Raw genomic sequence first — 24,360 nt, forward strand, 5'->3', positions numbered from 1 at the left:
ACTCATCAGCAGCTGCAATCACTATCAACAATATGTCAGTGCTCATGGAAAACAATGCACAAAATGGAGGCATAATGATATAATGAAAAATTATTTTAAAGATTATTAACACAAATAACTAAATATTTTATCCATCCATCCATCCATCCATCCATCCTCTTCCGCTTATCCGAGGTCGGGTCGCGGGGGTAGCAGCTTAAGCAGAGAAGCCCAGACTTCCCTCTCCCCGGCCACTTCTTCCAGCTCTTCTGGGAGAATCCCATGCTTCCCAGGCCAGCCGGGAGACATAGTCCCTCCAGCGTGTCCTGGTCTTCCCCGGGCCTCCTACCGGTTGGACGTGCCCGGAACACCTCACCAGGGAGGCGTCCAGGAGGAATCCTGATCAGATGCCCGAGCCACCTCATCTGACTCCTCTCGATGTGGAGGAGCAGCGGCTCTACTCTGAGCCCCTCCCAGATGACTGAGCTCCTCACCCTATCTCTAAGGGAAAGCCCAGACACCCTGTGAAGGAAACTCATTTCACCCGCTTGTATTCGCAATCTCGTTCTTTCGGTCCCTACCCATAGCTCATGACCATAGGTGAGGGTAGGAACGTAGATCGACTGGTAAATTGAGAGCTTTGCCTTACGGCTCAGCTCTTTTTTCACCACGACAGACCGATGCAGAGCCCGCATCACTGCAGATGCCGCACCGATCCGCCTGTCAATCTCATGGTCCATTCTTCCCTCACTCGTGAACAAGACCCCGAGATACTTAAACTCCTCCACTTGGAGCAGGATCTCCCCCCCAACCCATAGAGGGCACTCCACCCTTTTCCGGCTGAGGACCATGGTCTCGGATTTGGAGGTGCTGATTCTCATCCCAGCCGCTTCACACTCAGCTGCGAACCGCTCCAGAGAGAGCTGAAGATCACGGCCTGATGAAGCAAACAGGACAACATCATCTGCAAAAAGCAGTGACCCAATCCTGATTCCACCAAACCGGACCCCTTCAACACCCTGGCTGCGCCTAGAGAGTCCAACTCTCACTGGAAACGGGCTCGACTTACTGCCGGCAATGCGGACCAAGCTCTGACACAGGTTGTACAGGGACCGAACAGCTCTTATCAGGGAGGCTGAGGAGTGTGATCCCTCTATAGTGGGAACACACCCTCCAGTCCCCCTTTTTAAAGAGGGGGATCCCCACCCCGGTCTGCCAATCCAGAGGCACTGTCCCCGATGTCCATGCGATGTTGCAGAGACGTGTCAACCAAGACAGTCCTACAACATCCAGAGCCTTAAGGAACTCGGCGATCTCATCCACCCCGGGCCCTGCCACCAAGGAATTTTTTGACCACCTCGGTGACTTCAGTCCCAGAGATGGGAGAGTCCACCTCAGAGTCCCCAGGCTCTGCTTCCTCATCGGAAGGCATGTTAGTGGGATTGAGGAGGTCTTCGAAGTACTCCCCACCACCCACAACGTCCCGAGTCGAGGTCAGCAGCGCACCATCCCCACCATATACAGTGTTGACACTGCACTGCTTCCCCCTCCTGAGACGCCGGACGGTGGACCAGAATCTCCTCGAAGCCGTCCGAAAGTCGTTCTCCATGGCCTCTCAAACTCCTCCCATGCCCGAGTTTTTGCCTCAGCAACAACCGAAGCCGCATTCCGCTTGGCCTGCCGGTACCTATCAGCTGCCTCCAGAGACCCACAGGACAAAAAAGTCCTATAGGACTCCTTCTTCAGCTTGACGGCATCCCTCACCGCCGGTGTCCACCAACGGGTTGGGGATTGCCGCCGACAGGCACCACCACCTTGCCCACAGCTCCGGTCAGCCGCCTCAACAATAGAGGCACGGAACATGGCCCATTCGACTCAATGTCCCCACCTCCCTCGGGACGTGGTTGAGGTTCTGCCGGGGGTGGGAGTTGAAGCTACTTCTGACAGGGGACTCTGCCAGCCGTTCCCAGCAGACCCTCACAACACGCTTTGGGCCTACCAGGTCTGACCGGCATCTTCCCCCACCATCGAAGCCAACTCACCACCAGGTGGTGATCAGTTGACAGCTCCGCCCCTCTCTTCACCCGAGTGTCCAAGACATATGGCCGCAAGTCCGACGACACAACCACAAAGTCGATCATCATACTGAGGCCTAGGGTGTCCTGGTGCCAAGTGCACATATGAACACCCTTATGCTTGAACATGGTGTTCGTTATGGACAATCCGTGGCGAGCACAGAAGTCCAATAACAAAACACCGCTCGGGTTCAGATCGGGGGGGCCATTCCTCCCAATCACGCCCTTCCAGGTCTCACTGTCATTGCCCACGTGAGCATTGAAGTCTCCCAGCAAAACGAGGGAATCCCCAGAAGGTATGCCCTCTAGCACCCCTCCAGAGACTCCAAAAAGGGTGGATACTCCAAACTGCTGTTCGGCGCATACACACAAAAACAGTCAGGACCCTTCCCCCCCACCCAAAGGCGGAGGGAGGCCACCCTCTCGTCCACCGGGTAAACCCCAATGCACAGGCTCCAAGTCGGGGGGCAATAAGTATGCCCACACCTGCTCGGCGCCTCTCACCGGGGGAAACTCCAGAGTGGTAGAGAGTCCAGCCCCTCTCAAGGAGATTGGTTCCAGAGTCCAAGCTGTGCGTCGAAGTGAGTCCGACTATATCTAGCCGGAACCTCTCAACCTCGCGCACTAGCTCAGGCTCCTTCCCTTCAGAGGGGTGACATTCCACCCCAAGAGCCAGTTTCTGTAGCCGAGGATCAGACCGCCAAGGTCCCCCCTCCGCCACCACCCAACTCACACTGCACCCAACCTCCTTGGCCCCTCCCATAGGTGGTGAGCCCATGGGAGGAGGACCCACGTTACCTCTTCGGCTGTGCCCGCCGAGCCCCATGGGTGCAGGCCCGGCCACCAGGTGCTCGCCATCGAGCCCCACCCCCAGGCCTGGCTCCAGAGGGGGGCCCCGGTGACCCGCGTCCGGACAAGGGAAAACGTCGTCCACAGTTTTTATTTTTCATTGGAGGAGTTGAACCATTCTTTGTCTCATCCCTCACCTAGGAACAGTTTGTCTTGGGTGGCCCTACCAGGGGCATAAAGCCCCAGACAACATAGCTCCTAGGATCATTGGAACACGCAAACCCCTCCACCACGATAAGGTGATGGCTCAAGGAGGGGTAAATAAAAATTTAATTAAACAGAACACTAATTAATGAGCTCATGACATGAAAATCACTGTTGATACCGAGTTCTCACATGTGAGCTCTTGATTCATTTCCATAGATCTTACTGCGCTAATAAAGCTGAGGTTGTCCTGAATCATTCTCTGAGCAACTGTATTTTTTAGCAGATGATTATAGCTGACTTGGGTTCACTTCCTGGGTCCTCTCTGCGTGGAGTTTGCATGTTCTCCCTGTGTCTGCGTGGGTTTCCTCCCACAGTCCAAAGACATGCAGATTAGGTGCATTGGTGATCCTAAATTGTCCCTAGTGTGTGCTTGGTGTGTGGGTGTGCGCGCCCTGCCCGGGGTTTGTTTCCTGCCTTGTGCCCTGTGTTGGCTGGGATTGGCTCCAGCAGACCCCCGTGACCCTGTAGTTAGGATATAGCAGGTTGGATAATGGAAGGACGATGATTATAGCTTAGAGCAGCAAAGTCTGCCAAGCAGAATGGACATGTTTTCATTTAACAGAAGGCACCAACCAAAAAAAAACTAGAAAAAAAGGATAGGAATTCATGAGTTAGCCATCTTTAATTTCACTAGTTATATAAAAAGTGTGATCAGGCTAACTTTAAGGATAAGTTCAGCACTTTTTGAGTCAAATTTATTTCTTCATAACAATAGGATATACTATATTTGCTACATGAAATTCCATTCTAAAATGAAGCATATTTTATGAATTTTAAAATAACAAGCCTGCTCTTGTATTTTATATTGTAGCTTGTGGGTACCTGGTTCCCACTGTGAAAAAAGCCTTAAAATTTAGTAGAAACATTTTCAGTTTAAGAAAATATGCTTTTTAAATTTCCGAGTCTTGCTTGTGACAAAAAAGTAAAGTAGAAATAATAAATTTTATTCCAAATTGTGGGTACTATTTTCTTGAGGCAAAGATACATTCTTGCATGCTTTTTATAATAGGCACTATGAGTAGAGTTATGATACCTCCTGATCTGCTTTGAGTTCCTCTTGAAAGTCTCCACTCCATACCCTATCTCTAAGCCTGAGACCTGACACCCTGAGAAGAAAGCAAATTTTTGCTACTTCTATCTGCAATCTAGTTACTTTTGACACTAGCCAATGCTAATAACCAAAGGTTATGGCAGGCACGCAGACAGACTGGTAAATCAGGAAGAGCTTTGCCATTTGGCCCAGCTTTCACTTCACAACAACTGGCCAGTACAATGTCTGCATGATTGCAGACACTGCTCTGATTTGCCCATTGATTTCTTGCTCCTTTCTTCCGTCACTTATAAGACCCCAATATATTCAAACTCCTCTGCTTGAGGCAGCACTTTATCCCCAACTTGGAGAGGGTACTTCCCCCTTTTTCCATCTGAGAACCATAACCTCAGATGGGGAAGTGCTGATCCTCATACTGGCCTCCTCACACATGGCTGTAAACCACCCCAGTGCGCATCTGAGGACACAGCCCAATGAAGCCAACAGGACTACATAATTTGCAAAAAGCATGAATGCGATCCTAAGGTCACCAAACTGGACAACCTGTACTCCATTTTCTATCCATACAGCTTATGAAGAGCATTGGTTCCATACAGGAATAGCCCCTTTCCAGGAGTTTGGTTCCAGAGGGCTATGAAGTGAGGTGAGCCTTACTATATCTACATGGTACCTCCCTACCTCCTGTACTGCCTCGGGTTGTTTTGTCCACTAGAGAGGACACATTCTACTCTATTCCATTCCATTTCATCCCATCCCATCCACTTAACCAACCTTTTCAGCAGGACAGGGCCCTGGTTTTCCTTTTCTGGGTGAGTATACTAGTTCCTTGGTAAAACTGTCCATAAGGGTTAGCTGAACCACACTTTTTCTGGTTCATCACCTTGGACCAGTTTCACTCGGGTGTACCTAACAGGGGTGAATACCCAGGACAACACACCTTTTAGGATCATTGGGACACACAAACCCCTCCACCACGAGAAGGAAAGTACTAGGGGTACTTTATACAAATAGCAATAAATCTGAACTGAACTGATAACATTGCATTGTATTTTCACACCTTTCCATGGCATATTGTGCGTAAACACACAAAAAAATCTCAGAAATTAAAAAAGCAGTGTTTGTGATGGAGCAGATTAAAGCACCACAAACTAATTATCAATTTATTTAATGCATGTTGAGTCACTTTTGCTGAAGATATTGTAATAAAAGAATCAATCGATTACATTACACTAATACCAATTAATCCGTAAATATATGGGGAGCACTCAAACCCTATGCAGACCAAACTGCAAATGCTAAAGTATTTGTATTAAACTTAGGTGAATTGGGGTTGTTAAATTGGCCTGTGTGTGTATATGTGTGTTTGTTGTGTCTGTTTGTCGTGATGGAATGGTGCCCTGTCCAAGGATTGTTCCCACTTTGTGCCTGATACTTACTGGGAAAGGCTGCAGCTGCCATGGGATGCTGCCCTTGATATGAATATGAATTGATATGAATGGGTCAGGAAGGTGGTTGAATAGATGAATGTATACCTATAACACCCATTCAGTTTTGCCACTTGATTGCATGCTACGAGTGTGCAAAATGTTCTCGCACTGAAGCACTCACATATATTAAGCCAGCAACAGCAGGAAATATCTATATGTGAAATAGCAAAATAAAGTTCTGTATAGTGAAAGACTGAGTGATCATGTGACTTTTTTCACTTATTATTGTCCAGTTGTCTACAGAACAGACAGCAATTTATATATAGGCATCAGCATTTAATGTCTGTAACGACACTTGGCAATGACTTCCCAAGGTGAATACATGCCTCTGGCCCTGAAATTTGCTGTGGATGCAGACGATGAATCTCACAACAATGTTTTATGTTATGCTTTTTTTCTTATTAAAATGACATTTGCACACCATTTTGCAATATGTTTGTAATCTCAAGACTATCGATACTGAATAACATTTTTGATGGAAATATTCAGAAAGTTTTAAGGCTTTCTTTCACAATTGGACCCTGGCACCCATTAGCTCTGTTGTAAAATTAAAGAGAAGGCTATTTATTTTTTTAAATTTATAAAATATGCTCGACTTTATAACTCAATTTCATGTGGCAAATTTATATATGCCATGATTGTAAAGAAATAGCTTATTCTGTGGGTAACCGTAGGCCAGTAAGCTTAACTTGCATCATGCAAATTAATAGAATAATCATCAATACATATATGAAGTAACACATTGCCAGAATGGATGAACTAGTGAACAATCAATGTGGGTTAAGATGTGGGTTGGAGAGGTGATTTATGTTTCATTAATGTGCTGGAATTCGATGGGGAAATAACAAAAGACATGATCAGGGAAGACCATATGATATTTATCTTGATTTTCAAAAAGTTTTAATAAGGTACCACATGAGAGACTAGAAATCAAACTACAAAAGTGAAAGTTCAAGGTGCACAGTCTAGATGGGTGCAGAATTGTCCCAAACACTGAAACGCATACGGTTATGGTTATGTTAAAAGTGTGTCCTTCAAGGATCAGTATTGGTCTCTCACTCTTTTTAATATACATAAATAATCTGCATAAGAATATAAATAACATGCTGGTCTATTTTGAAGATAACAAAGAAGACAGAATGCCAGATAGTCTGGAATCAGCTATATGATTACAGAGGTAATTGGACAGAATATGGGCTTAGGCATATTTGTTAGATTTGATTATGTAGTGGAAGGACTTAAATTTGAAAATCTAAAAAGGATCTAAGAGTTAATTCATTACTGTGTACATCAGGACGTTGCACAGACAGTATTAGAAGGCTAACAGAATGTCAATGAAGTTATTCTTGAACTATATTTACCACACTGGTGAGATCACATCTGGAGTACTTTCTGTAGTTTTTGTTTCCAGGCTACAAAAAAAAAGACATATCAGTGCTAGAGAAAGTGACTTTACTGAACGGGGCAGAATTGGCTAGAAACCCAATCTGTGTACTCCATGAGGACTCCCCCCAACAAAGCTACAGCAAACCCAAAGAAAAGATACCCCTAGGGGTGCCTGAGGTGGGAGGATGAGCACCAAAGTTGGATGGATACAACGGCAGCAAGCCCAGGCAACAAACAAATGATTATGAGCAGGCAATGTGTATATGGCAAAGTCTGCAAGAATAATCATGGCTTGAAGATCCACCAAGCAAAGATGAAGTAGCTGCACAATGCACAGGCGTCCAACCTGGTGAGATGCAGGATGAGCCAGGCCCAGAGTTACCCCACAGTGTCTGGAACCTTCAAGTGTTGCAAACCAACCCCTCTAGCATTAAGTCCAGCAGGAGATGGATCAAATGACCTGCAGCAAACATGACAACACCTTGGAAGCAGTTTGATGATGATGTTGAAATATTCTGGAGACAACAGTGAAGGGAAAGGCCAATGGGAAGCTATAAAGCATGACCACCATACTTTCAGCTTAGCCATGAAGCGGTTCAAAGAGGAGGAGAAAAAGGCTCTGGAATACCCTACATAAGCAATCATAGAACAGTAAGGATCCCCAACATCAGGCAGGAAATGTACTGAAAATCCAGTACAAAGAGGCAGGGCAGGAGGAGTGCATTGGCTTGGCCCAGCTGATGCATATCCTTTGCAAAAAGATCAGGGTCCTCTGTCAGGTGAAGTGACATTATGACTTTGGCGTGAAAGGGCCCAAAAACGTGTAGCCTTTATTGCCAACCCCTTTAAGTTCACCAAGGAGCTGCTAGGGCAAAAGCGCAGTGGGAAGTTGGTCTGCTTGCAGGAAGAGATAAACCAACATCTGAGGCAGACATACAACAACCCAGAAAGAGAGCAGGAGTTGACAGAGTGCAACATCTTAATACAATCCCTTATCTGGAAATGCAGTTTGACCTGTCAGACATGCAGCTAAAGGTGGTCAAAGAGATCATCTGCAAAGAAAGGGCAAACTCTGCTCCAGGACCAACTGGCACTTCATACAAAGTGTACAACAGTTGTCCCAAAGTCTTGTTACATTTGTGGAAAATTCTGTGGGTCTTCTGGAGAAGAAAAAATCCCAGATTAATGGAGAGTAGCTGAATGGGTGCGAATCTCAACGAAGGAGAACTCCACCCAGATAGACCAGTTCTACATCATCTCCCTGCCATGTGTGAACAAAGCGCTATTGCCAAGAGATTGTGCACCTACCTGACAAATAACACCTACATCGATACATCAGTCAAGAAGGGTGGCATTTTAGGGATGTCAGGCTGTCTGGAACACACAAAAATGGTGACAGAGCTCATCATGGAGGCCAAAGAGAATAGAAGTAACCTGGGTGTGCTGTGGCTCAACTTTACTTATACTTATGACACTATTCCATACAAGCTAGTGCAGCCTTCATTGACAAAACATCATGTCCCCAGCAGGATTCAATAACTCTTCACAAATTATTACAACAATTGCAGGATGGTTGTCTCTTCAGGAGGAATAACATCAAGCTGGCACAAGGTAGAGACTGGCATCATTACAAGGTGAACTATCAATGTGACAGCATTTTCTCTAGCCATGAACATCCTCACCAAGTCTGCTGAGCCAGAGTGCAGAGGGCCTAGAATGAAATCCGCTCAAAGGCAACCACCCATAGGATAATAATGGATGACATGACAGACACCAGACACCAAAGAATTGGTCCCAGGCTCCTGGTGGATTTTGAAGGGGATGGAAAAGCCGGTGGAGTGGGTAAGGATGCATTTCAAACCAGTCAAATCAAGATTCATGGTGCTGAGAAACGGCAAGGTTGTGGATAAATTTTGGTTTACCATTGCAGGCACAGCCATCCCAACCATCACAGAGAAGCCAGTCAAGAGCTTGGGCAAAGTTTTTGACAGCTCACTGAGGGGCACAGCATCCATCAAGTAAACTCGTACTGAGTTGGAAGACTGGCTGAAAGCCATGGACAAATCTGGCCTATCAGGGAAGTTCAAAGTCTAGATCTACTAGCACGGCATTTTACCCAGAATTCTGTGGCTTCTCCATGTCTACACAGTCCCACTTTCAACTGTTGAGGCCTTGGAGAGAAATGTCAACCGCCACTTCAGGAGATGGTTGGGGCTGCCAAAGAGCCTAAGCAGCATCGCATTCTATCGTAGCAACAAACTGCAACTACCCTTCAAATTTTTGAAGGAAGAATTTAAATTATCAAGAGCCAAAGAAGTTATACAGTACAGAGACTCATGTGATCCGATGGTGGCCAATGCAGGGATCCAAGTGAGGACTGGCAGGAAGTAAAGGGCAGAGGATACGGTTGAGGAAGCAGAGGCAAGGCTGCGAGACAAGAGGCTGGTCGGAGTGGTCACTTGAGGCCAAGATGGATTAGGATCCTTTCCAACTCCCTGATCAGATAAAACCAAAAAGAAGGAAGAGCACCAGAGGTGAGAGCAGCAGTGAAGTACATGAGATCCTGCAAGGCTGTGGGAATGAAGCAGCAGGGCAATTGGACTAACATGGGAAAATGCGGTTAAAAAGAAAGTGAATTGGTCTGAGCTCTAGAAAGCCAAGTCTGCATTGGACTTCTCATCCAGGCAGTATATGGCATGCTACCAAGCCTGTCAGATCTGAAAATCTGGGGATAGCACAGTCACCAGCATGCCACTTTGTTCCAAGTGATGAACCTTAGCACACATCCTCTGAAGCTGTATAAGGGCACTTGGAGAGGGAAGGTATCGATGGAGGCATGATCATGTCTTGAAGGCCATCGCTAAAGCAATCGGCACACGACTTGTGTGGGTGAAGTGGTGCTGACCCTCTAAGAAGACCATCGCCTTTGTCAGAGCTGGAGATCAGCCAAATGCCACCAAATCATCATCTGCAGGCATCATGGCATCACTAATTCATTGGCAGTTATTTGTGGAACTTGGATAGCAGCTGAAGTTCTTCACCCTCATTGCAGCCACCACCCTGCAACCAGACATAGTCTTGTTGTCTGAATCCACCAAGCAAGTCGTGCTTCTGGAGCTAACAGTTCCAAGGGAAGATTGTTTGAACTAAACCTTTGAAAGGAAACTCTCAAAGAATGCAGAACTGGTCATTATATGTTAGCAGTTGGGATGGAGAGCTAGGTGTCTCCCAGTGGAGGTCGATTGCAGGTGATTGAGGCTCATTCTTTGTTTAGAACCTTTAGCAGTTTGAGTATCAAAGGAGAGAGGAAGAAGAGTGGCATCCATAGCACCATCGAAGCAGCAGACTCAGCTGTGGCTCTGGAGAGGAGAGACATGGGGTCAGAGTAGCTAGTCTTCTGATCACTTGCTGGGGTCTGATCAACCCCAGTGGAGTCACCTGATGGAGAGTGTATGATGTTTAGACTGAGGCATAGGCAGATATATATTCACAGTGGATACCAGGACAGCAAGATGTGAGCTATCAGGAAAGATTGACATATTTGAACCTTTTCAGTTTACATAAATGGACATTTAGAGAGAGAGAGAGAGAGGTTAGGAGCACACACTGATACAGCGCATTGCCGCACCCACCACACGAGAAACCAACTCAGGATCCAGATTAGGACCCGAGTTTAGCCATGCAACGGATGACACCTTAGCGCCACACTAGTTGAGGTGGAATGGAACAGTGTGAGGTTTTTTATGGTGGCTGGAGGTCATGACATAAGTTTTTACATTTTTGAAAATAATTTGAACGGTGGATCTTGGCTTTTAATTTTAAATGAGCTCTTTAACAATACCACAGACACAAATGGAAATTTATTAAAGACAAATTTCACTCAAATGTTAAAAAGCATTTGTCACACAAAAAAAACAGACACATTGAATAAATCACCAAGTTTTGTGGTAGACAGTAGGACTTTAACATCCCTCAGAACTCAATGACTCAATGTTATTTTTCTGAAATTAGATGGATAGGATTGCTAAACTATGTTGGACTGAATGGCCTGTTATCAATTTGTAATAATATTTTTGCGAGAGTCCCCAGATTTAATTGTTTCCAGAGTACATGAATAAGTGTGTGTGTGTGTGTGTGTGTGAGAGAGAGAGAGAAAGGCCTGCTGAAATCATTTTAGCCAGCAAATGACAGCAAGTGAATTCTGTAAGATATAGATGGGAAACTGATCTGATAGAGACAGGCAGATTGATCCAGATGTCTGATATTTTAATAGGGCAGTGAAACATAAAAATGCTTCTGAAAAGATAACTGTGGCCAGCAGAATATGTACTTAACGTTCTAATGAAGCAGGATAAGAAGTGTCTTAATGGGCCACTAGAGGCTAGTGTAACATTTTTAGGGGTGTGATTGACTCTGAAGTAATGTATCTCAGAATTTGAAGGTTGCTCCCTGTTAAATATAGGCTGAGTCAGGAGGAACATCATGTTTATGGTAAAAGCTTGTCTGTTGGGCATGTTGTACAACTGAAGAACAAGGTGAAAATGGTAGATTTACTTGTATCTGTTGTGAGTGCCATGGAGGACAGATGGCATGACCTCCCGCCAAGATGGAAGGTACCAGGGTATGATGAGCAGATGCCAGGGGCCAGGAGAAGTTCTATCCCACATACATTAGGTGGTGGTGGTCCACTGGACGCTACCCAGCTTGGACAACCACAAGGGTTTATGGGAGCATGAGTCCATCAGTGCAATCCTTTTAGGGTCCCTGCAAGATTGTACTATCGGGTGAGGACTTCCCTGGATCTCAAATAAAACCTGCAAGTGCTCCCCACATATCATGCTCAGTCACTGGAAGCCATTCCAGGTCCAGTATGAAAGGAGGTAGAAGGAGAGAAAAAATGTCACTGTTTGCATTGATCATTGGCTGTGCTTCATTGGAAAAGTGCTCGGTGGATTAAAAATCCATTATTTAAACTCGTGACTGTTTTGGGCATTATTAGGTCTGGGGTTCAGCAGCATTTGGGAGTACTGTCTTTTCTGACATGAGCAGGTGAGCAAGACCCTCCATTACACAATCAAAGCATCCACTTACTGTATGTATAAGTGTCCAGTGGATAAGTAGGCTTTTACAGTATTTCTGTCTGTTTGTTACATTTGGATTGGTTTGTTTTTTGTTTAAAAAATTCACTGTCTTGTTGCATTTGATGCTTTTGATTATAATGGTACACAGTCACATATAATTTAATTTCTATATAATTTTATATCCTAAATTTTTTACTACGTATTATTTAAATCGTAGAATACATACAAAATTAATTGTAACAAGTGTGATGTGTAGGTAATGGCATTTAAGACCATATGTTTTTGTAGAGTACTGTATATGAATGTTGTTAAGTTGTAATATATACTGTAGCTTTAATAGGTTTCCAAGTTGTATCAATAATCAATTTCATTTAACAATTGCAGGAGAACAAGGTACTTCCCAATGGTTTGGTACTTGGACATGCCTATGCAGTAACTGGTTGTGTTGAGGTAAGTCAAGAATCTGATTTTACAAATTACTGTGCTCATTCATTAATCAACATGACTTCCTCTGATGATTTTTTTTTGTTTTGTTTTTGTGCAAGTTATAATAGCAGTGGTATTAGATTCAGAAGACAATAAAAATATGTCTTAAAGTTTCCTATGTTAATTCTGGACATACTGTTTAACCATATATGTTCAAAATATATCACACACAAAAAAATCACGTCTAGACCATCTTACAGTATGTTTTATGGTAAATACTACAGCCTTTTGGAAAATTTTAGAGTAGATAGACTTTATATATGATCTAAATTTCTTGTAAAAAGTTTCAAGATATGTTATGCAATATAAAAAGCTAGCTGTGCTACCCATCTATGATGGGTTGAAATCTAAGTAATCAACAACACCTCACCGTACTCAGCATTAATGTTTGCAGTGCACAGTCTATTGGAATGTATTTTGTAATGCATGTAGTAATAAAATGCGTTGCATTTTCATTCCAGCAGATGGCGCTTCACAAACATTAACACTGCTTTTACAATTTCCATAACAAAAGGCGTATAACAGAGATATAGCAATCAGACAGACAGACACAGGCACTTGGAAGCAGGAGATAAATGTTTCCCAAAAATACTTGCAGTGATCACAACCAGGAATCAGTGTTTCTTTCATCTTATTCAGAATTGTAAATCCAAAAAAAAAAAAAAAATTAAATTAAAAACCCAGAACAACAAGTAATTTACTGAAAATTCATAAATATTGAAGTTGAAGTAAAGTTGAAGTAAACTACAAGTCCTTTTGAGAACATATAGAAATCGTAGAAAGCAAGGAACATGAGGTGCAGTCTTTTAAAGTATTGTACTAGTAGCATCATGCCGCACAACTTCTGGGTCCCAACAACAGGACGTTGCATGCTAGCAACATAACTACAAAAATTGCTTTGCCTCATGAGAGTCACTTTTTGAATTGATGAACTGCCTCTCGCCCTCTTTTGTTGGTCATGAGTCCTGTCTTCAATATTATAGCAACAAATTTAGCATATTTTGAGCATACAACTAGATAACTGCCACATGGATTGTTTGGCACGAGTAAGGTGAGATTTTTTTCTTTGGACATTTTTCACATTGTTTTCATTCTTTAGTATTGGTTACTATGGCTTCTATTATGTCATAAAGGTTTTTTTCTGTCAATTCTGCAGAAATGTATGAGATTAACACTAGAATTACCAAAGCCTACGAAAAAAATCTTAAATCCGGTCCGCCTTAAATCTTGTCTTTTGTCTTGTAAATCAAAGCACCATGATGTTCCTACATTGATGGATTAAAAGCCAGAAGTCCACATGACCATCATCATCAAGTCCTTCCATGAGAACCCTAAATACAGTACAATGAAGACTGATCATTTACAGTGGGATGCAAAAGTTTGGGCAACCTAGTTAATAGTCATTATTTTCCTGTATAAATCGTTGGTTGTTACGATAAAAAATGTCAGTTAAATATATCATATAGGAAACACACACAGTGATATTTGAGAAGTGAAATGAAGTTTATTTGATTTACAGAAAGTGTGCAATAATTGTTCAAACAAAATCAGGCAGGTGCATAAATTTGGGCACCACAAAAAAGAAATGAAATCAATATTTAGTAGATCCGGCTTTTGCAGAAATTACAGCCTGTAAATGCTTCCTGTAGGTTCCAATGAGAGTCTGGATTGTGGTTGAAAGTATTTTGGACCATTCCTCTTTACAAAACATCTCTAGTTCATTCAGGTTTGATGGCTTCCGAGCATGGACAGCTCTCTTTAACTCACACCACAGATTTTCAATTATATTCAGGTCTGGGGACTGAGATGGCCATTCCAGAACGTTGTACTTGTTCCTCTGCATGAATGCCTTAGTGGATTTTGAGCAGTGTTTCGGGTCGTTGTCTTGTTGAAAGATCCAGCCCCGGCGCAGCTTCAGCTTTGTCACTGATTCCTGGACATTGGTCTCCAGAATCTGCTGATACTGAGTGGAATCCATGCGTCCCTCAACTTTGACAAGATTCCCAGTCCCTGCACTGGCCACACAGCCCCACAGCATGATGGAACCACCACCATATTTTACTGTAGGTAGCAGGTGTTTTTCTTGGAATGCTGTGTTCTTTTTCCTCCATGCATAACGCCCCTTGTTATGCCCAAATAACTCAATTTTAGTTTCATCAGTCCACAGCACCTTATTCCAAAATGAAGCTGGCTTGTCCAAATGTGCTTGAGCATACCTCAAGCGGCTCTGTTTGTGCTGTGGGTGGAGAAAAGGCTTCCTCTGCATCACTCTCACATACAGCATCTCCTTGTGTAAAGTGCGCTGAATGGTTGAACGATGCACAGTGACTTCATCTGCTGCAAGATGATGTTGTAGGTCTTTGGTGCTGGTCTGTGGGTTGACTCTGACTGTTCTCACCATTTGTCGCTTCTGTCTATCTGAAATCTTTCTTGGTCTGCCACTTGAGCCTTAACTTGAACTGAGCCTGTGGTCTTCCATTTCCTCAATATGTTCCTAACTGTGGAAACAGACAGCTTAAATCTCTGGGACAGCTTTCTGTATCCTTCCCCTAAACCATGATGGTGAACAATCTTTGTCTTCAGGTCATTTGAGAGTTGTTTTGTGACCCCATGTTGCTACTCTTCAGAGAAAATTAAAGGAGGAGGGAAACTTACAATTGACCCCCTTAAATACTCTTTCTCATTATAGGATTCACCTGTGTATGTAGGTCAGGGGTCACTGAGCTTACCAAGCCAATTTGAGTTCCAATAATTAGTTCTAAAAGTTTTGGAATCAATAAAATGACAACGGTGCCCAAATTTATGCACCTGCCTGATTTTGTTTGAACAATTATTGCACACTTTCTGTAAATCCAATAAACTTCATTTCACTTCTCAAATATCACTGTGTGTGTCTCCTATATGATATATTTAACTGACATTTTTTATCGTAACAACCAACGATTTATACAGGAAAATAATGACTATTAACAAGGTTGCCCAAACTTTTGCATCCCACTGTATGTTAGGTAGAATGCCCAGAGGGGGCTGGGCGGTCTCATGGTCTGGAACCCCTGCAGATTTTATTTTGTCTCCAGCCATCTGGAGTTTTTTTTTGTTTTTTCTTTCCTCCCTGGCCGTCGGACCTTACTTTTATTCTATGTTAATGAGTTTTGTCTTATTTTTCTTCATCATGTAAAGCACTTTGAGCTACATTATTTGTATGAAAATGTGCTATATAAATATATGTTGTTGTTGTTGTAAATGTGCTGATCAAGACAAGCTGAAAGCAGCCTATTATTCCATCCCCCCACCGTCGCAGAATGGGCACAAAGTTCTCCCAGCTCATGCCTTGATTATCTGGGAGTGAAGTGCTGGAGTTTTAGAATGGAAATATATTGTTATTTGGAACACATGCATTCCATGTGTGTTTTGTTTCTACAATAATCTGTGTAAACACATCGTTAAAACAGAAACTTTTTTCATATTTTAGTAATAAATGACAAAATGTAGACATAAATTATGTAATGTGTGAAGCCTGAAGTCCAAAGATCAAATAAACACTTTCACAAAAGGTTCAAGGATAATGTAACAGTTTCTGTGACGCAGTGGTAAGATTTGCTGACTTGTAATCAAGAGTCCCCGGTTCGATCCTGACTGCCTCGTATATTTACCGTTTTGTATAGTTCTTATTAATATTATACAATAAAAACGTATAATTGGTTTGCGTCTGTAACAGCCGCTGTAAATTTATAGTACTTTTTTCCACTTTTTATTCTTTCGCTGACGGTCATGATACATACTAATAGCCCGGGATCTGACGCTGTTAGTGTTTATTTGCAACTGGCAATAGCTGTAGATGTGAGTGGTGTTTTGAGACAATCGAACTGGAAATTTTCTGATCTGGATGGATAAAAGCTGACACACAAACGCTGGTGAATCTGCCTTCTTCCTATCTCATTGTCACTTGAATTTTTTTATTCAATTTTATTGAGTGTTCCTGCTTACACTGAATTAATATGCGCCTTATGGTCGGTGATGTCAAAGCCGCACTGACATAAAACAGAGACATAGGTATATATGATATTTGGAATTATTCATTTTATGACCTGTATAGTACATTTCGGAAAACATTGTGGCACAGATGCAACTTATTCATATTATTCATATTTATTCACATTCATCTTACGGTTGTAATCAATGACCTTGTGGTTTTTTTTTGGGTTTTTTTTCCCCACCTTACCACATGTTGCTGCATGGTGCTCTTTGTTTTGTACTCCAGGACATGCAGAGGAAAGAAAAGTACAGAGAGGTCAGTTCCACACTATATGCAATCATCACATTCAAATGTTAACAGTTGCCACACACCTAAGGACCATCCTTCCTACATTTACGAAATGTGTACCTGTTGCAATGTACATACTTCTCTCTATGCTGTCATTCTTATTACATTGAAGGGGAACCTGACACTGACTGACTGAGTTTGCTTTCCTTTGGGATGTTGACTCCTCTTTTTCTTTTTCCATTGCCTTTTCTTGTAAGAAGCAACGACAAAGCTTCTCTGCACGGTGAGCCATGAACACTCTTCTTTTCTCAGTAGACCCCATACTGTACATGCCTTGCACAGTACATGTGTGTTGATCGCCGTCAGGTCAAGCTTGTTATAGCACACAGCAACCAGCCACCTGTGTGTTTCTGCTTGCGTTGAATAAGCTCACGCCTTCTGGTGCATGACATCAATGCAGCACAGAGAAAAAAAGAAGGAGACAAATATATGGGACATTGGGTGTGAATTTATGGTACTTGAAAAAGTTCGCTTTTTTCACTTTTATTCTCTTAGTCACGTTCACGTTCTCCCTCCCCTCCTGATCTGACCCTAAATAACAGCGCCAGCATAAATTTAAACTAATCTGACGCTGTTCATTTTCAAATAGCATTGCAGTAGTGCGATGATGTTTTCTGATTGGTACTAATCAGGTCATAAAATTATTTCTTCAAAATGTCTCATATAACACATAATTTATGTCTACATTTTGTCATTTATTGCTAAAATATGAGTTATTCTAAATATATATACCTATGTCTCTGTTTTTTGTCAGTGCGGTTTTGACATCATGGAACATAAGGCGCGTACTAATTCAGCATAAGCAGGAACACTCAATAAAACTGAATAAAAAATCAAGTGACAATGAGATAGGAAGAAGGCAGATTCACCAGCGTTTGTGTATCAGCTTTTATCTATCCAGATCAGAGAATTTTCCAGTTCGATTCTCTGAAAACACCACTCACATCTACAGTTATTCCTAGTTTCAAATAAAAATTAACAGCGTTAGGGGTGGGCGATAGTATGCATCGTGACTGAGAGAATAAAAGTGAAAAAAAATGCAAACTTTTACAAGCAGTATAAATTTACAGTGGCTGTTACAGACGCAAACCAAATGTACGTTTTTATTGTATAATATTAACAATAAGAGCAGCTCACTACTCAAAACTGTAAATATACGAGGCATTAAGCAAACTCCTGTCAATCATGAAGAATTCTCTGCATCCACTGAACAGTGTCATCTCCAGACAGAGGAGTAGCTTCAGTGACAGACTTTTGTCACTGTCCTGCTCCACTGACAGACTGAGAAGATCGTTCCTCCCCCACACTATGTGACTCTTCAATTCCACCCGGGGGAGTAAATGCTAACATTACTCAAAGTTATTGTCTGCTTTTACATGCATTTTTTATTACTCTTTAATTCAATATTGTTTTTTGTATCAGTATACTGCTGCTGGATTATGTGAATTTCCCCTTGGGATTAATAAAGTATCTATCTATCTATCTATCAGTCAGGTTTGAACCAGTGAACTCTTGATTACAAGTCAGCAGTTCTTACCACTGCGCCACAGAAGCTGTTACATTATCCTTGAACCTTTTGTGAAAGTATTTCTTTGATCTATGGACTTCAGGCTTCACACATTCCATAATTTATGTCTACATTTTATCATTTATTACTAAAATATGAAAAAGGTTTCTGATTTAACGATGTGTTTACACAGATTATTGTAGAAATGGAACACACATGAAATGCATGTGTTCCAAATAATGATCTATTTCTGTTCTAAAACTCCAGCACTTCACTCCCAGATAATCAAGGCATGAGCTGGGAGAACTTTGTACCCATTCTGCGGCAGTGGGGGGATAGAATAGCAGGCTGCTTCCTACTTGTCTTGATCGGCACATTTACAAGACGATTTATGAGTTTTTTCGTAGGCTTTGGTAATTTTAGTGTTAAAAACCTGTCAACAACCACCGCAAAGAACATGAGGTTAAGTAACATATAAAAAGTATAATTTTTGAGAGGAGTTTTCTTTTGAAAATATGCCTGTGTTTCTGTAGAATGCAGCTTAAGCACCATGAATATATCCCATTAATAAGGTCTTTCAGTTGCAACCATCATGTAAACACTCTGTCACGACTATTATTATGTCCACTGTTTTGGTAAGATATAATTCTCATGTCTAAACAAAGGTAGCAGCAGCCACAGCAAAAACAAAAGAATCATACTGGTACTTGGTCATCTGTTATTTAAATATAAGAGGCATCAAAATCCAACTCAGGTTGACCCTATAAAAAGGAGAAGTGTCCATGACCGTCTTGTCTTCCATCCATAAGATTAGTCACAAAAAAGAGCTGAAGTCCTTACAAGCTAGTCACATTGACACCGTGAGTCACTACGTTAATGCACAAGGGGCATACAGTTATAAAATTCCTATAACTATTCATATAACTATGAATTCTCATGCTCTGTTCTTATGAAGAGTGCAAGATAGACATGACTCATTGGGACAAACGCATGTTTGAACTTGTTGTTAGTAGTGCTAGCTGCTCTTTCCTCCTTTCCTGTCAGTTGTAATCAACATGTTGGTGCAGGAGGTACACAGTAGTGTTGTGCAACAAATTATTATTGCGTTTTTGACATTTTTGTCAAAAAAAATCAGTTTGGGGATGAGTGTCTCTCTCAATCTATAGTGTATGATTGGTGTAAGTCATTCAGAGAGGGACTATCATCTCTTCAGTCCTCTGAAGGAATTTTTAGGAGGGAAGAAATTCAAGTCGAATGAGGAGGTTATTGACACTGTGCAAAAATGGGTCAACATGCAGTCAAAAGACTTCTACTCTTCTGGGATTAAGAACCGTCCTGAGTGCTGAAAGAAATGTATTGCAGTGGCAGGAGACTACTTAGAAAAATAGTGTGCAAGTCGTTTCATTGTATTTAATAAATAGTGTAGCTCATAATTTCCTGTTTAAATTTGAATGTTCCTTGTATACATACAGGTAGAATCTTGTTATAACTAAACATATGGGAACATAAAAATATACTGCTCAAAAGAATTAAAGGAACACTTTTTAATCAGAGTATAGCATAAAGTCAATGAAACTTATGGGATATTAATCTGGTCAGTTAAGTAGCAGAGGGGGTTGTTAATCAGTTTCAGCTGCTGTGGTGTTAATGAAATTAACAACAGATGCACTAGAGGGGCAACAATGAGATGACCCCCAAAACAGGAATGGTTTAACAGGTGGAGGCCACTGACATTTTTCCCCCCTCATCTTTTCTGACTGTTTCTTCACTAGTTTTGCATTTGGCTACAGTCAGTGTACCTGGACCCTACAGAGGTTGCACAGGTAGTCCAACTTCTCCAGGATGGCACATCAATACGTGTCATTGCCAGAAGGTTTGCTGTGTCTCCCTGCACAGTCTCAAGGGCATGGAGGAGATTCTAGGAGACAAGCAGTTACTCTAGGAGAGCTGGAGAGGGCCATAGAAGGTCCATAACCCATCAGCAGGACCAGTATCTGCTCCTTTGGGCAAGGAGGAACAGGATGAGCACTGCCAGAGCCCTACAAAATGACCTCCAGCAGGCCACTGGTGTGAATGTCTCTGACCAAACAATCAGAAACAGACTTCATGAGGGTTGCCTGAGGGCCCAAATGTCTACTGCGCACTGTGCTCACTGCACAGCACCGGGGAGCTCAATTGGCATTTGCCATAGAATACCAGAATTGGCAGGTCCACCACTGGCGTCCTGTGCTTTTCACAGATGAGAGCAGGTTCACCCTGAGTATATGTGAAAGACGTGAAAGGGTCAGGAGAAGCCGTGGAGAATATTATGCTGCCTGTAACATCGTTTAGCATGACTGGTTTGGTGGTGGGTCAGTGATGATCTTGGAGGCATATCCATGGAGCGACTCACAGACCTCTACAGGCTAGACAACGGCATCTTGACTGCCATTAGGTATCAGGATGAAATCCTTGGACCCATTGTCAGACCCTACACTGGTGCAGTAGGTCCTGGTTTCCTCCTAATGCATGACAATGCCCGGCCTCATGTGGCAAGAGTATGCAGGCAGTACCTGGAGGATGAAGGAATTGAAACAATTGAATGGCCTTCACGATCCCCTGACTTAAACCCAATAGAACATCTGTGGGACATTATGTTTCGGTCCATTAGGCGCCGCCAGGTTGCTCCTCAGACTGTACAACAGCTCAGGGATGCCCTCATACAGATCTGGGAGGAAATGCCACAAGACACCATCCGTCGTCTCATTAGGAGCATGTCCCGACGTTGTCAAGCATGCATACAAGCTTGTGGGGGCCACACAAGATACTGAAAAGCATTTTGAGTAGCAGAAATTAAGTTTTTGAAAAAATGGACTAGCCTGCCACATCTTCATTTCACTCTGATTTTAGGGTGTCTACACAATTGAGCCCTCTGTAGGCAGAAAACTTTTATTTCCATTAAAAGACTTGGCATCCTTTTGTTCCTAAGACATTGCCCTGTCGTTCTTTGTATAGATATCCAACTTCATATTGAGATCTAATGTGTTTCTTTAAAGTGTTCCTTTAATTTTTGTGAGCAGTGTATTTTGTTATAACTGCAATTTTGTTAAAAAGCTTGATACGTTTGTAGCACTGAATGTCAGTTGAGTGCTGTAAGCAGGAGCTAATGGTCAATGAATAACAGATGGGATTAAACAAAATAGGGGTCTTTTTTAGTCTTTACAGATCCATCAAAACTGTAATAAAGATGGGCTGAATATTTTTAATTATGCCTCATTGTTTTAGGAATTTTCTGTCAAGGATGCAACCATGTGAGATGAAGACACTTGTGTTGGTGGAATTAGGTAAACGTGAATTGGTGATGGAGATATTAAAACATTATAATAATAAAAGGAAAAACAGAATTGTGATTGTTATTTTTCCGTTGCATTAATGAGATCATCGTAACATTAAATAACAGGGAAATCAAATTTAAGAGTAATTCGGTACAGGCAGGACTGGCCGAAGAGTTTCTGGTATCCTAAGTAAGATAATTTAATGAGGGAAATATCCAAGCCACTGACAATGAGGCTCATATTACTGAGAAGAAGTATCTACACATTTTTCCCAAGAATAGTTAAAGGGTCTGGTCCATCTGGAAATGATGCAGGTTGCCTCATTTGGTTCTTTGATGGATTTTTAAACTTACTGAGATCATTTGGACTGTTCAGAGGCATAGTCTATTAGAATTTTTAAAATCAGAAAATGTAGACAGGAAGACACATTTTTGTTTTTCAGTATTATTCATAACACTGTGACATACAGTATTGTTTTAGTTACATGGTAATATCACTTATTATTTACGAAATAGGCCTATAAAGTATCAGTTACACTTTTTATTTTTACTGGCATGGCAAGAATACTTTTTGCACTTTGTGGTGAGCAAATACTTTAACCAGCTCTTTGGATCAACTTCTTGAGCGATTTTGGCGTTCATTTAAAGGGGTGCCAAGCTATGTAAATGCTCTTGATAAATACAAAAAATATATGATGTCAATAATCATATCTGTGAATATATGCTTCATTCAATGGGGCATTCAACTGGACCCTTACCATTGATACCAAAATAATCAACAGAACAAAACAGAATAATTGTTGAATAAATTTTTTTCAGATGGTCACTGTACGGAAAATAGACATGATGTCAATGATGCGACAAGTCGGTGCAATTCTCATTTCATACAATACGATTTAAGTTAAAAACAGGTTTTTATTATCACCTTACACATTAACATGTGTAACCCGTTATTACTTGGTTTGAAAGTTAACTGTTTTTTTCCATCTATTAATTTGGAGTATCATTTGGAACAATACAAGTAGGGAATTTTCGTATATACTTTAACTTTCTTAGTTTCTGCAGATTAATAAACTCATAGTTTTCTTCTTAATTTATCAAGTTTAAGAGTGTGTTTGTGGCAACTCTAAATGACTGATTTGACGCAAGCTGCTTTGTGCTTTTCAAAGATGAATTACTTCTGAACCTGCTTTTATTAATTTCGTTGCTGTTTAAGAATATCAGTACACTGAATCTATTTATGCACATGATAGTTCTAGGATTTAGTTGCATATTTATTAGCATGGATTGGAATATACTAAAATAATCAAATAAAAGTGAGTAAGATGTGTTGTTTTAAACATTGATTAAGCTTAAACTATGATGATACATTTTTGTAAATTATACAACACTGTATAACATTAAGGGTTGGCACCCTGCCCAGGATTGGTTCCTGCCTTGTGCCCTGTGTTGGCTGGGTTTGACACCAGCAGACCCCCGTGACCCTGTATTCGGATTCAGCGGGTTAGAGAATAGTTGGTTGGTTGGTTGTATAACATTAAATAAATCATTATTAATTTTGAAATCTAACTTGAACAGGCATTTAACTGTTTTTTTCCATTCATTTTATCATTAGCACATACTTGATAAATATAATTTGCAATTTTAGGTAAGACTGATGCAGCTACAATCTTTTTTTTTTTTTTTACTGATAATCAGTTCTACATCATTACATGAAATAACTAAATTAAATCCTAGCTTAATCAGCAACAACACTCATATATCTGCATGTCATATGTTGTAGGTTCTCTATGGTGACAGAGTTGTAAGGTTAATCAGGCTGTGGAACCCCTGGGGAAAAAATGAATGGAATGGCCCTTGGAGTGATGAGTAAGTCAATATTATTTTATTCTTGCATGCAATAAAATGTAAAAGTCCTAACCTTAAGTAACATGATTTGATACTTAATTTTCTCCAATTTTTTAATCTATGAACAACTGTCAATATGAAACATTTTAGTTGGAATCACACAGGGCCTATATTTAAACTGATATATTTTATATTGGTCATTCATCAGTCATTCATCCTTCAATAAACAGTATACTTCAGCGAGTAAAGTTGGTTTTACTGCAAAGTTTGTTAATGTACTTTATTTTCAAAAATATTTTGAAATAAAAAGGCAATTCTTTTACAAAATGTGTATTCAAGTGTTGCAGGCTTTATTTTCATACATGCATCTTCATAAACAGTTGTGTATACTCCTATTGCCTGTTTTTAATGTGATAAACTCATTGTGGCATTTAATAAACTATCAGCTACACCAGGGCTTTCCTAATGAAAATCCTGTTTTATGAGTTATTAACTTGTACCACGACTCTTCTTGTTCATTGTTTGGTTAGACTGAAAAAAAATCTTCTCCTGTCTTTTTTTAGGACTCATAGTCCTCACACTTGAAGTAAGTTTATTAGTTCTTTTGTAGATTTGCAGTAATAGTGCAGGCATTCTTCATATGATATGAATATTTATTTTTCAGCACATTCTATTCAAACCTAAGCAGTTTGGTCTTGTGAGCTGAGAAGTGATAATTAATACACAACAATTTAGTATATTTTTCAGCTGACATTTATTTTGATTGT

At 41.4% G+C, this 24,360-nt stretch overlaps 1 protein-coding gene across 2 annotated transcripts in view; it reads left to right on the forward strand.

The window, feature by feature from the left end:
- The window catches only part of LOC120525717 (calpain-1 catalytic subunit-like), a 166,597-nt gene that overhangs the window by 89,108 nt on the left and 53,129 nt on the right, over window positions 1-24,360 (forward strand). For both annotated transcript variants that reach the window (XM_039748254.1, XM_039748255.1), the window contains 2 exons: window positions 12,500-12,565; window positions 23,529-23,614. In XM_039748254.1, coding sequence (XP_039604188.1) covers window positions 12,500-12,565; window positions 23,529-23,614 — 152 coding nt within the window. The remainder of the gene's footprint in view (window positions 1-12,499; window positions 12,566-23,528; window positions 23,615-24,360) is intronic.

The sequence above is a fragment of the Polypterus senegalus genome, chromosome 3 (genome assembly GCF_016835505.1).
Source record: "Polypterus senegalus isolate Bchr_013 chromosome 3, ASM1683550v1, whole genome shotgun sequence".
Lineage (NCBI taxonomy): Eukaryota > Metazoa > Chordata > Cladistia > Polypteriformes > Polypteridae > Polypterus > Polypterus senegalus.